Source organism: Cololabis saira, chromosome 12 (assembly GCF_033807715.1).
Source record: "Cololabis saira isolate AMF1-May2022 chromosome 12, fColSai1.1, whole genome shotgun sequence".
Classification (NCBI taxonomy): Eukaryota; Metazoa; Chordata; class Actinopteri; order Beloniformes; family Belonidae; genus Cololabis; species Cololabis saira.
The window spans coordinates 23108471-23123728 of NC_084598.1; the positions used below are offsets into that span (position 1 = coordinate 23108471).

Below are 15258 nucleotides of genomic sequence, written 5' to 3' on the forward strand. Positions count from 1 at the left end.
TTTGAAAATATATCGATATATATTAAAATCTCGATATATCGCCCAGCCCTAATATATATATATATATATATATATATATATATATATATATATATATATATATATAAGCTCCGAGCTTCCAGCTGCTTCCTACTTGGTTTAGAAGCGGGGAAGGCAGGATTGAAGCCGAAAAGGATGAACAGACAGACACAAAATCACACAGCAAGACAGATACACAATACCCTTTACAGAGGAAAAAAAAGACTGCCATGAAGGCACACAGAGCGACGGACAGAAAATTACTGGGACAGACACACAGACAAGTACCTAATGGTCACAGACAAAGAAAAGTAGATAACAGATTCCCCACCACCTTCTATGGTGGCAACATTGTTCTGCCGTCAACGGTCATGCCAATAAGTCATGACTGAATTATTCTTCTGGAAGCTAGCACACTAAAGCCCCCCTCTAGATATTAAACACTCATCCTCCTCCATGGAGTAGAGTGGAGAAGAGGATGGATTTGATCCAGGCTCCATTTACACAACAATACAGTCACTTCTGCTGCAGTCTGAGTGTCTATTACAATCTGAATTCATCATAATGATGACGGAAGTGTGGGTTCTACTTTCCCCATAAACTGTAATTTATATTCATTTCAACTAATACACTACTTACTTCAAACTGATACAAGGTAGCTGTCATTTTTGCATACACCTTCATACATGCATAAGCGCTCAGATTAAAAACCGAGATTGGAACGTGTACGTGTTCAGGCAATTCACTTCATTAGAGTGAGCAATCTTTGAAATTTTAAGTCAGGTTATTCACATTATATGAGTTATTAGGCTTTATCTAATGAAATGAAAGGATAATTTAATAGGAGGAGCAAGAAGGCATGAGGACGGGGCTGAAAGCAAAGAGCACATGGCTATACGTACACGTGGATGTGAACAATTCAGTGAATAGACTTTATAGTGTATCGACCTGCTGCGAGTGGGCGTTTCGCTTCACTGCGTCCATGGTACATGTTGCTGTCATGCTGCCTCATAAAAAAACAATTACATGGGCTGTGTTTTGGTTGCAATGTTCGGTTAGAAGACGGATGCTGGAAGTGGCGTATCCCTCATGCAATCAATCTCTATGGAGCCACAAAGCTGTCCGCTATCATGGACCGAAACTCAAATTCATCAATGTTGACGCCAAACAATTTATGAATTGCAAAGGCTGCAGGCAGCGCTTCAGCGGCAGAAACTGCAGGTACAGATAATAGTGACTGGCTAGGACATGACTCTTACTTTATTTAAAAACGTGTCTGCAAAGCAATGTACTTAACAAGAACAAAAATGAGAGAAAGAAAAAAACAGAATTTCAAGCCCTACACTGACCATATATTGTAGATTAGATCAAGCACTGATTTTCTTTTCTCAGCTCGTACATTCATGATTTCCTACTACGGGTGTGTATTGGCAAGAACCTGATGGTACGATACGTATCCCAAAACATGTATCACGATACAATTACCCGTAACATTGTGCTACATTAAAGTATTTTACTTTGTTAACTTAGTCAAAACACGAGTTGCTGTACATGTACACTGGAGGATACTGATCAGAGGACAAACTGTTGTTTTTAAACAACTGCTCCATTTTACTTACTGTACCTGCATTGCATAGGTGCTTTGTAGATCAAGTTAAAAGAAAAAGCCTTTGCAAACATATTGCATAAGTGCTACTTGGCATTCGCTGAACAAACTGAGGTGAAAAATATGAAGAAAATAAAGTGCAAAATAAAGAACACAAACACTGAAATTGGTAACTAAATGTGTCACTGAACACAGAATATCTAAAATAAGGTGCATTGTTACACACACAAAAATGTGGTATATGTTTTTCCTAATAAATCGATATAAGGATATGACAAATCGATACTTCAATAGCGTGATTAAGGCCACGTTTACACATAGCCGGGTATTTACAAAAACGGATATTTCCCCCTCTACGTTTTGAAAAATACCATAATTTACACATACCCGTATAAATACGCTGTTAAGGCGTGCTATGAGCAGCCAAACCTACAGGCAGCAGTGTAAGGAGAAGCATAAAGTCATGCTAGCCAATCGGAATCCTGGAAAAAAACGTCAACAAATGACAAATTGTAAACACAGGTCGCACACATGACCCTGGTGACGTTTCTGTCGCATAATGTGACGTTCTGAAGCCTAAATGTCTGTTTCCCTCGGTTTACAAGCAAACGTGAAGACAGAGTTTTTGCAAATCTCCACTTTGGCCGGAGTTTTCAGAAATTATCGTTTTTGGTGAGTTTGAGCTTCGTTTTCGTGTAACGTGTAACGAACGGCCAAAACGCATGAAAACACCACCGTTTTTGCCACATGTAAACTGGGCCTAAGTATCTAACGGGGCCTTTCTGTGTGGAGTTTGCATGTTCTCCCCGTGTTCCCTTGGTAGCTACTGTGAGCTACCCTCACAAAAACAAAAACACAGTCCTGGGCTACACATGCCCCCTCTGGCCGACCGGGGCGTCAGATGGGGTGGGGAGGATCTGGCCGGAATAACGTGATCCTTCCACGCGCTATGTCGGGCCGGAGACGCCCCACCCTGTCTGAAAAGAAAATGGATGGATGGATATGTATACAGAATATACACGTGTACTGTATATGTAAAATTGCAGCCATTCTCAAACTATAAGACTATGTACTCACACCATGACTGTACAATCAATTATTTTTCAACACCTGTTTACTTTTAGATACTGTGACCTTTTTGTCCCATCAGACTGCAAATGATTATGAATATGTTACTAGGATGGTTGTAGCAGGATCTTTCCTTTATCCATCATTGTGGTAAATTCAAGTTGAAAATGTAACAAAAATGTAAAAAAAAAAAAATATGAAAGAATCAATAAAAATTTGAGCTAAAAGTGTTGACTTTTAGTCCACAATGCACTCATTTCTGCAATAAATGACATTGGCCACATCGGCACTGTCATACTTCCACTGCAGCACCATTCTTTATTTACTTGATGCTGAGAAATGTAACGGTTATCCACTGCCATGAAAAAACCAGTGATTCATCTCAGAGCTTTTCAAATTCAGTGATCAGTGCTTTCTTACAAAACAGATTATTTTGTGGACCCCACCATTCCCACCAGGTCCTATAGATTCCTGCACATGCTTCCCATGCACTCCTTGATCCGGGCAACATTTGGTTGAATTCTCCAATAACTGAACTCATGTTGCTGCTCCTATTTTGGATGACTTTGTAGAAATGTTGAGAAAGAACTAGTTGATGTAATGAGGCGCTCGTCCAGCAGCCTGGAAACTAGGCCAGGCTTACCTCATTTCTGTTGCACACCCGCATGCATGTAATTATTTTCTGAAGGATTTAATTTGGTTCTATTCTTTTCTTTAATTTGGAAACACCCCTCAGGCCTATTTTTGTGTTTCAGTTCAGCATCCTGATCTTTATTTATTTATTTTAATAATTAAATATAGTTTTACCGGTTTCCACTTTCATGTCACTGCCTCTTTCCCCTGGCTGAGCTAGATTATAACAAAAATTATTGGGAGACCAATTTCAAACTGAAATTAGGCTTTTCTACATAGTATAACCACTCTGACTTTTTACGGCTGCAAAATCTGAACTCAGAATAATTAAAATTGGCATGAAGCCATTTAGCTTTCCAGAGCTGCGGAAACTAGACATTGTTGATTGTTTTTCCATGTTTTCACCAGCACTTCCAGCCCGACACCTAAACTAATACTCCACCTAGGGTTTCCAGTACAATTCTATTTTCTGACAGGCTGTAAGCAAGGGACACCCATTAGAATATTAATTACATTTGATTACTACTGTGCTTGCAAAATATGAAGAAATTAGAAATTCTATATTGGGAAGATGGAGACTATTTAAGTAATAATGCTCGCAAATCTTATGAAGCAATCATTTACAATGATCTAAGTCAATTGTGCAAACTATTGGAATTTCACAAAAAGAAAAGCTCAAACAAAAATAATTTAATATTAATAGTTTTTTTTGTTTGTTTGTTTTTTAAAATACAGAAATTCCTTATTTTCACTTATGTGAAGGAGGATGGGAGTGAATGGTGTCCACTGATTCCCATTCACAAGAACATGGGAACAACACCCAAAATATTTTTTTTCAAAACTGCTTTCACTTCCAAACTTTGCTATGACTTACAATTCTTCTTTCTGTACTTCACCATAACATGCAAGTGATAAAGGTTAGGTGTTCAAAACAGACAGTAAGGGTTAATATCCATGGTCTTTGCACCCCACCAATGAGCTCCCTGAAGTCCCAGCCAATCATCACCACCTTTGTACAAAGCCAACAGGTCTAAACTTCTCAAAGCTGTGCGTGTATGACTGTGTGGACAATGAGTACAGCAGTCCACTCATTTGCCTCTAAATCAAATCTCAATTTGTCCTTCTCTCTTTGTGTCATTCTGCCATCCTTACTTTGCTTGCACTTTCATTCAGTTTGCTTCACCTACAGTACTCCCCTCCTGTCACTCTTACTTGCTTTTTCTAATTTTTTCTCCCTTGCTGCAATTAATCGGTTGGTCGGACCCTCCATCAGTCTGATTTAACCTACTTTCTTTCTCATCTACTTTGTCTCTCCATGTTCTCTCTGTAGCCGGTAGCTGGGTTAAGCCAACATGACATTCCCTCTGTCCACAGAGCATTGTAACAAGGCTTCGACTTCCCTAGTTGGATTTGAGTGGATGGTAGATCAGGAAAAGTCTAATTATTTAACTGCTAATTAAGTTAATGTGTGGTAGGGATGATTCAAAAAGTTACAGTTAATGAAGTCAAATCCATATCCGGACATAGCTAGAATATGTGAATTTTTAAACTGAGACTTCATTGTTGGACTAGAATTTATTAGCTCATTTCTACTTTGTTAAAGTATTATCTGTGAACAAATTTCAGAAAAATTACAATTACATCCATCCCATCGATCCCTCCATTAACTTTCACATTTCCAGCTTTGGGTTATGGGGGCAGCAACCTTAGCGAAGAGGGCCAGACCCCCCTCTCCTTAGCCTTCACACCCCACTCTTCCAGAAGGGTATTAGAAATTCTCTTTTTAGCATATACTAGGTCTGCACTAGGGCTTCCTCCTGGTTATGCATGCCCTAAACACCATCTTAGGGTGTTTAAGGCATAAACAGCTGCTTGAACCACCTCAGCTGGCTCTGCTCTATATTGAGGACCAGCTACCCCACTCCGAGTCCCTTCCAGATAAGGATACTACAAGGATCACCATTAATTCAGACCCACACCCTGAAACATCAATACTGGACCAAGAAATGTTTGAAGAGATTTTTTTATTTTTTTTATTTTAAGGATAGATAAAAGAGCTCTGGGCCAAAGCAGGCGAGCAGGCTGTTTCATGCGCTGGTAAACGGTAGAAACAGTGCCCGATAGCTGTTTTGTACCGGGAATATTAGAATAGGGGGAACAAATCAAGCTTTTTGGTGGTTTCCCAAAGATGCAGAGAGGCGGGATGAATGGATTTATCCCATAAAATGGACCAAAACAGCTGACACATGAGAGAAGCTGTCAAGGCTCCAAGCACAACACCATCCTCTCTGACCACTGTCCATGCCCTCAACTGAGGGTCATTTAGTCTTTGTGAGTGACTAACAATTTATCCAGCGAAAATCCACGGTAACATCTGATTCTAATGAACATGCAGATGACATTAGCCTGCACTGACTGTGTTGGTGTTGTGCCTTTATTTAGCGCATTTGTTAATTAAATGAATGAAGTGCCACTTACCCCTCTAGTAATGATAAAATAACCCTTTGCTGACAGAGTCCAAAGGTGAATTTTGTTCACAAATCCAGAACATAACGTCCATTTATACCCCTGCAGGCTTTTGTCATTTTAAAGAGAATACCCGGATCAGGACGAAGGTGATCAGGTAGTCGTAGATGTCGGGATATTGGAGGTCTGGCAGTTGCGTTGCAGTTTCAATGATTTAAAAAAACTACTCCTGGAGCTTTGTAAGGTTCAGTAATATTTAGTCTTTCAAAATTAGCAGCATCATTTTCTTTATCTTTTGGGTTTAAATGCATGGAAAACTCAGACGCTCTGAAGTCCATGATTATGCCTTGACGTGTGACGTGATCGAGTTTCCTTTCCTGCCAACATGGCGCTGAAAACAAAAAAGGTCACGTAGGTCCAGAGCTCTATAACTGACACCAGACAGACAGTCCTTATAGCAGACTTACAGTATAGCAGTCATTGATAAGGAGAGTGCTAAATTAGTTTATTTGTCTAATGATCAAGTGTGAAAATATTATCAATGGCCAAAACGCAAAAGCTCCTTTCTGCAAAATGATTAAATGGAGGGAATATATTCTAATCTCAACTTTGCAATTCATCAATACTTCGTCAGTCCTGTAAAATTTAAATAATATTGTCCATAAACAGTGTAAACATGGGTATCCATTATAAAATATAATTGTTCGAGAAAACAAGTTGTTGATTCTTTTTGTTCTCTAGGGAGAGTGCGTTTTTCAGATAGGAGGTTTTGTCTTTCGGACATCCGGAATGTTTTTTTTTTTTCCTCCTTTCCTTTATTTGTAACTTAGGTGCCTTAATTTTATGAACAATAATACGATAAGCTGTGAAAGAGAAAGAAAAAGTTCTTATTCAATTGTGATGTTTTTCCTATCATCAATATTTCATATTGTATTTTTTCACGATAAAATACATTTTGTGGATTATAATTTGTAATAATAATTGTGCATGGAAATAAAAACTATTTCTAATAGAATGCAAACCAACAGTTTCACATGCATTTGTAACCTTTTCTGAAGCGTGTTTACGGGGGGGGGGGCATACCTTTGTTGTACATGTTGGTTGGTACCTGGACCACGCTGAGGCTGAGGTTGACTGATAGGTTGTTAAAATGGTCATTGGGTTGCAGGATGAACTCTCCTCCCAGCTCTACATTGTTCCCCTTTTCATCAACCTCATTGATCAGCACAGCATTGAAGTATTCATACTGGAAAGAGAAAAAAAACAGAGATAAAGAGATGAAACCATCTGAATACAGCTAAAGCTTGACCTTACATCCTTAAAAACTTGACGGGCAGAATGAACTTGCTGAGTCATGCTGTCAATATATAGAAGGACCTGGCCACTTAAGTGCTGACTCAGAGCGGCTTGCATATTAAGGTAACCTGAATACTTGGATCATCCCAGGACACACGTTGTTGCACAAGAGAGCTGCTGAGTGGACAACTCTAACTTCAAACCTCCAAACACTCCCTTCCTAGCAAGATGCTGTGAGAGATGCTCTGCTTACAAACTATTCTTGGCGCAGCACATACTGGAGAGAGCATTAATAAATCATAACGCTAGACAAATATAGAGCACATTACTCCCTGTCTCCCAAAGGCACTGTACAGGGCAATGCCCGCAAAAGCCACAATTGATGGAGAGCATTAGACAAGACACAGATAAAAATAGTCAAGCTATTAAAAGAAATGCAAAATTGTTCAATGTGTAGTTTTTGTGTTCGCACAAAACTAAACAACATGGAAACATGTTCACCTTTTGTATTTCAGGTTTGCAAGCGCAAGTTGCAATTATGATCACAGTAAACCCAAATCACACTTTCAGTCCAGCAGGATGTATAGGCTATATCTGTCCAGTATATTTTATATTGTGTTTGTTTCTGGGATTATTCAGTGTGGCACGAAACTCTTCATAATAAATTAAATAATTATCACATGTAAAGTCACTACATTTACACATTCACACTCATACTTAAAGGAGCCGTCTGTAAGAAATGGCCAAAACTGGTACTGCAGTCACTTTCAAAATATTGTTGAGCGGCGTGTACCCTCCCCCTCCTCCCCCCGACCAGAGGTTGCCAGGTAGGCTGCAGAATGCAGCAGGAACGTAGGCTGCCATGGCTGCGATAATTAGAGCCGAGCTGGCAACCCGGATGCCGAAACAATACTGACTTGGTGATTGGGAGATAGGTGGAGGGTGGAGCTTCAGGCCAAAACAAAAAATGATAACATAAACATCAGTTGAGGGCTGCAACTCCTCTTTTTAAACTGGAATATCCTGGCTTGAGGGCTGTTGTCAGTGACATAAGTATTTGAAATTAACATGATTTTTAAATGTCTGTTGACATATCGGAGTCATTTTATGATTCGTTTTATTATTGCTCTTACATACAGCTCCTTTAAGTTTAAGCTTACCAGGTCCATTTCATGGGGAGGCGGGGGGTCTTGCTCCAATTAAGGATATTGAGGTGTAAAATTCAAATGGTTGGAATTTCACACTTCAATATTTTCCCTTTTCTACAGTAAAAATATTTGAAATTGAGTATGTGTGTAGTCATTTTAGATAGTTATGGGAGTAATTCCCAGAGATTATGAAAAAGTACATGTCCACAGTCTCTCACACAGAGTACCTTAAGCAGAAAAGGTGATTCGCCTTTTTAATAGAGTCAAATGTTTGGAATTTGACACTTAAATATTTCCACTTTTCTGCAGTAAATGTGTTTGAAGTGAAGTATGTGTGTAGTCAACTTTGTCCTGAAGATGGGTATGGGAGTAATTCCCACAGATTATGGAGCATTTTTACAGTTTCTCATATATAGTACTTCAAGCGAAAAAAAAAAAAAGCATTCAGCCTTTTTAATAATTTCAACTATTTGCATATAACCATTTCTCCTCTTTTCTAAAGTTAAAGCGTGTAAAAATGAGGCTGCGGGTAATCGACTAAATCCTGAAAAGAAGTATGGGACTTACTTAGTAGATATTATGGAGAAATACATTTCTATAGTACATCATGCAGAATTAGGCTTTTGACCTTTTTAAACCAAGTAAAATATTTGAATTTCATATTTCCATTCCTCCTATTCTTTACAGTATAAATGCTCTAAAATGCGGGCGTCAGTAGTAATTTTTTTCTTAAAGTGAAATCTGGTTGTGATTTCTAGTGATAATTGTTGTGCAACTCATAGGTAGCTTGGCTGTCCAGTTATCAAGGCTAATGATAATTCTATTAAAGAATTATTAATAATTAATAAAGTTGACTATTTATCAAATTGTATTATCAAAAATGATAATTCTCGTAGGGGCACCACCGCCGGGGCCTTACTTCCGGTGGGATTCGATAACTAACAGCAGAAAATCAGTCTCATTATGATTTGAATTATCCTGCAGAACAGCAAATCTTACAGAATAACAGTGAAGGCGTGATATCCGAACACTAGGCTCTGCTTAAACAAATCAATTTGTGACCAAATCTTGCATGAAATAACACAACCAATCATAAAGAAATCAATCAGAATTTATTTACATACGGGTGTCAAAAGATGATAAACGCAACACCCAAATAAACCTGATGGCAGAAATGGCTTAAGTATCCATAAAACAATTAATTAACTAGAAAAACAACAATCAATAAAATGAAACATAAACGTTAAATGCATGGAATGAAAAAAAAAGAAGAAATCAAGCAATAATAACGAAGATACAGAACATCTACAGTTCAACGGGGCTCCTGTGGTCTTTTAAAGATGGACGCGCCCTCTGGGCCACGTGCAATCGGACCGGATGGCGAACGCAGCATTTAAAACGTGCCTACGGCAGAAAACAACGACTACCAAATAATCAAACATGAATGACTAGCAGAAAGTAGTGACTACAAATGAATGAAAACAGTCCTTATAATGATGGTGGTGTAATCTCAGCTCTGAACACAGATTTAGCTCTGTAACACTCCCAGTTAAACTCATACACCCAGGTCTCAAAACCTCACGCCTCCTCGGGTCTCCGGGTGCCGATCAGGGGTTCCTGCCGGGTCTTTGGTCGGAGTCCGATCCCAGAGAGTCCTCCCGCCTCTCCCGCTCCTCCTCCTGACTCTGGAATCACGAGAGGACGGGGGTACAGCTGAAGCAGCCGGCGCTCCAGCCGCGGTCCGGAGGCTATCACGTCGTCTCGGGGGCGCGCGGGGCCAGTCTACTTCTTCTGAGTGCTGGTGCCCGTCGGCCTGAGCGCGTGGCCCCGGGACGGGCGGCGAGATGCGTCTCGGTTCTGCGCGGGGCAGGCTGTCCACAGGTCCTTTCAGGTGAAGTTTAAGAGCAGAGAGAGAGAAGTTAGGAAAGAGGAACGGGTCTCACCCTGGGCCGGGGCCGAGCTTCGGAGCGGCTTCCCCCCCCTTTCCAGCTCCCAGGGACCGGGGACACGTGAAGCAGGACTCTGGATGAAAAGTTGAGACCGGGAGCTGATGGGGGCGGCTCCGTGCACCGCGGCTTCAACGGGCTGCAGGTCCACCGGAGCGGCCCGATGGGGCCTTACACCTCCCCCCAGCCGGGGGGAGAAAGGGAGATGGGATCTTGGCCCAGAGCCAAACGATCCAGCTCGGATGAGAGGGTGATCGGAAGAGAGGAGAAAAAGAAGAAGCAGCGGCAGGGGTTTTGATCCTACGCGCGCTGCAGTGACGTCATCGGTGCCTCATTGCGATTGGATGCGCGCGCTTTCAGGCGCCGCCCCATCCCGCAAGGCATGCTGGGATTGTGGTTCATGACACGGTCGCCATTTTATGAGGCACATTAAAGCCAGTTCCAGGCTGGGGGGGTTGCTGGTAGGTTTTGTGTCTGTCCAAAGAGGCCTGGTTTTAGGGCTCCGCTGCTTCCCGACCCCTGCTTAGGTGTCATAAAACCCCAAGGAAGTCTGTTTTCCCTGGCAGAAACCCTGCTGGGTCCTTGTTTTGATCTCCGGCCATGCAGTGGGGTCGTAAACGGACTATCTCGACCCAGGCCGAGATAACCAGGAGTTAGCAGCAGGGGGTCGCAGGACTTCAGGAAGAAGGGGCAAAGTCTGGTTTTACAGGTCCTCAAAATCACAAAATATTCATACATTTATAAATCCAGATTTCACATGGGCGACGCACAACATCCCCCCTTCGAATCGAAAACCGGAATGCAGGGTCTGGTTGTCGAATCTAACAACGGTGCACCAGTCCATGTGGTCATAAACTCTGGTTGGGGGCGTGAGGCTAGCCTGGTTAGTCCACTAGGCGAGCAATGCACAAAAATATGAAAAGAAAAACATATTCAAAGCAATAACATCATTCATTTACCTAACACAGTGATATCACTCTTAAAGTGCGGTAGATGAAAGATAAAAGGAGGGGTTAGTTAGGTTTCAGTATGTACACTGTACCTAAAATCAAAAACCAACAATTTAACCACTCTTTGATTAATTGCTAGGCGACAAAAACACACAAATTAACTTATGTCGGCTATGCAAGCCTGGAAATTGTGTGTAGGCGTGAATTTTTTTTTTTTAACGCCCCAAAGTATCCTACCCCCCTTTCAGGTGTGGAGCGGGCTTCCACTTCTGGGTCAGAAAAATTGTGAGGGGGCCGCTGCATACAAGGTAATGCAGCTGTTCAGTGTTCTTTCGCTAAAAAAAAAAAGGTCAAACGTGGGACCCCCCTCGCTCTGAGGTACGGCGTCTGCGCCTTGGTTGTTAATCGTGATCTGTTCTCCTCTGGTTTACTTTAAGAAGACGCTGAGCTGCTTCTTCAGCGTCAGTAACAGTGAAAACTGGGAAGGGCCGCAGCTCCTTTCGGGTAATTAATTTTTGGCTTACTCATGGTGGCGTCTGACCAGGGGGCTCAGGGGATGAGATGACCGGGCTCACCACTTTTGGGTCCAGCCTAAGAACAGACTTGCCTGTCGGTCGATCTCTATCAGCCTGCATGTCCACCTCTGCTGGTTCTCCGTCCACTGCGATGAGCTCTCTGCCATTAATAACCACACCTCAGCTCACGGTCCAGACACCAGCGCTTCGCTTGGGATTCTGGCAAGAGATTACACTTATTAACGAAGTCAGCTCACGTTATCACCCAGATTAGAAGAAATTAAACCGATAACAAACCCTGAGAGACTGGGGTATTGGTTATAACCTTAGAAGCAAGAACCAACTGAAAGGAATTAATAAAGTGAATAAAAAGGGAGGAATCTTTAAATAACTTTAAATTAAAGATTCAACTTAAAACACAGTAGAGATTAATCTGAGAAGATTAATAACTCACATGGGGTAATCAGCAACAGTTCAATTAATAGAATTAAAGAAATTAAGTCAACCATTACCTTCAGTTAAGTATGGTTGCAAAAGGGGATTAATCAGAGATTAATAAAATAGTGATCCCTCAATAAAAGTTCAGGTTAATAAAAATCAGGAACTTACAGCGAGCCAACCATTAGTTTCCATGGAACCTGGTTGCAAGAGGAAATTACTCAAACAGATTCACAAAAATTGAGTGATAGACAAAGTTCAGGTTAATAAAATTAACAGAACTTAAAGCAAACCCAACCATTACCTTCAGTGAAGTAAGGTTGCAGAGGAAATCAATCACAAGATTAATAATCGTGTGATGAAAAATAAAAGTTCAAACTAATAAAATTAAAGAACTTAACAAAGCAACCAACCCTTAGTGAAGCGAGGTTGCCATTAACAGGTTTTAAAATAACCGTAGGAATCAGATAATGAGAGGGGAATAAAAATAAAAATATTTTCTTTCCCGATCAAAATTAATGTTCTGTTATTTCATACAACTTGGTCACAAATATCGTTTCGAGAGAGCCTCACACGGGGCACCATTTATGTTGTGCAACTCATAGGTAGCTTGGCTGTCCAGTTATCAAGGCTAATGATAATTCTATTAAAGAATTATTAATAATTAATAAAGTTGACTATTTATCAAATTGTATTATCAAAAATGATAATTCTCGTAGGGGCACCACCGCCGGGGCCTTACTTCCGGTGGGATTCGATAACTAACAGCAGAAAATCAGTCTCATTATGATTTGAATTATCCTGCAGAACAGCAAATCTTACAGAATAACAGTGAAGGCGTGATATCCGAACACTAGGCTCTGCTTAAACAAATCAATTTGTGACCAAATCTTGCATGAAATAACACAACCAATCATAAAGAAATCAATCAGAATTTATTTACATACGGGTGTCAAAAGATGATAAACGCAACACCCAAATAAACCTGATGGCAGAAATGGCTTAAGTATCCATAAAACAATTAATTAACTAGAAAAACAACAATCAATAAAATGAAACATAAACGTTAAATGCATGGAATGAAAAAAAAAGAAGAAATCAAGCAATAATAACGAAGATACAGAACATCTACAGTTCAACGGGGCTCCTGTGGTCTTTTAAAGATGGACGCGCCCTCTGGGCCACGTGCAATCGGACCGGATGGCGAACGCAGCATTTAAAACGTGCCTACGGCAGAAAACAACGACTACCAAATAATCAAACATGAATGACTAGCAGAAAGTAGTGACTACAAATGAATGAAAACAGTCCTTATAATGATGGTGGTGTAATCTCAGCTCTGAACACAGATTTAGCTCTGTAACACTCCCAGTTAAACTCATACACCCAGGTCTCAAAACCTCACGCCTCCTCGGGTCTCCGGGTGCCGATCAGGGGTTCCTGCCGGGTCTTTGGTCGGAGTCCGATCCCAGAGAGTCCTCCCGCCTCTCCCGCTCCTCCTCCTGACTCTGGAATCACGAGAGGACGGGGGTACAGCTGAAGCAGCCGGCGCTCCAGCCGCGGTCCGGAGGCTATCACGTCGTCTCGGGGGCGCGCGGGGCCAGTCTACTTCTTCTGAGTGCTGGTGCCCGTCGGCCTGAGCGCGTGGCCCCGGGACGGGCGGCGAGATGCGTCTCGGTTCTGCGCGGGGCAGGCTGTCCACAGGTCCTTTCAGGTGAAGTTTAAGAGCAGAGAGAGAGAAGTTAGGAAAGAGGAACGGGTCTCACCCTGGGCCGGGGCCGAGCTTCGGAGCGGCTTCCCCCCCCTTTCCAGCTCCCAGGGACCGGGGACACGTGAAGCAGGACTCTGGATGAAAAGTTGAGACCGGGAGCTGATGGGGGCGGCTCCGTGCACCGCGGCTTCAACGGGCTGCAGGTCCACCGGAGCGGCCCGATGGGGCCTTACACCTCCCCCCAGCCGGGGGGAGAAAGGGAGATGGGATCTTGGCCCAGAGCCAAACGATCCAGCTCGGATGAGAGGGTGATCGGAAGAGAGGAGAAAAAGAAGAAGCAGCGGCAGGGGTTTTGATCCTACGCGCGCTGCAGTGACGTCATCGGTGCCTCATTGCGATTGGATGCGCGCGCTTTCAGGCGCCGCCCCATCCCGCAAGGCATGCTGGGATTGTGGTTCATGACACGGTCGCCATTTTATGAGGCACATTAAAGCCAGTTCCAGGCTGGGGGGGTTGCTGGTAGGTTTTGTGTCTGTCCAAAGAGGCCTGGTTTTAGGGCTCCGCTGCTTCCCGACCCCTGCTTAGGTGTCATAAAACCCCAAGGAAGTCTGTTTTCCCTGGCAGAAACCCTGCTGGGTCCTTGTTTTGATCTCCGGCCATGCAGTGGGGTCGTAAACGGACTATCTCGACCCAGGCCGAGATAACCAGGAGTTAGCAGCAGGGGGTCGCAGGACTTCAGGAAGAAGGGGCAAAGTCTGGTTTTACAGGTCCTCAAAATCACAAAATATTCATACATTTATAAATCCAGATTTCACATGGGCGACGCACAACATAATGAATAAATACATTTCCACAGAACCACAAAAACAGTATGTGATGCAAAGTACCCACTGGACCCTTATAATCAAGTAAGTAGGAACTAGGAATTGAGTTTTTTACCTTAATCTCTCAAATTTTCTACAGCAAGTGTTCGGTATTTCTTGGGTGCGTTGAGCATTTATTCCTGAACTTCATTGACAGTCATTGTCAGAGATTATGGAGAAATAGAAATAGTAATAAATGATTAAGTGATTTTACCACGTCTGAAACATCATACGTTGGGCATTTCATAACTTGTGGATATACTCCTGAACCCAAATCAGCTATCAACCAATTTTATAATTAATGTACAGACTTATAACTGATCAACACCAGGATATACATTTTCTTTTTTTTAAACTTTTGTCAGATGATTTTGTTTTAAAATCATATTTTGAAAACCGGCGGTTGTATTTGAGCCGTGATCACTCAGTTCCGCTAAAGATTGGAATGCACACGAAATTTAGGAGCGGCTGATTTGACCACGTGAGTACAAATGACAGCTGGCTTGACCGCAGTTGATCTTCCACGGTGAAAAAGCAGGAAACTTCATCGGTGGAATGGAAATGAGTACAATTGCCAAATTATTCTGGCTCCACATGCAT

At 42.0% G+C, this 15258-nt stretch overlaps 1 protein-coding gene across 1 annotated transcript in view; it reads right to left on the bottom strand.

The window, feature by feature from the left end:
• Positions 1-15258, bottom strand: part of cacna2d3a (calcium channel, voltage-dependent, alpha 2/delta subunit 3a) — a 185340-nt gene that overhangs the window by 81112 nt on the left and 88970 nt on the right. The window contains exon 6 of the mRNA XM_061736038.1: positions 6875-7037. Within this exon, the coding sequence (XP_061592022.1) occupies positions 6875-7037 (163 nt within the window). The remainder of the gene's footprint in view (positions 1-6874; positions 7038-15258) is intronic.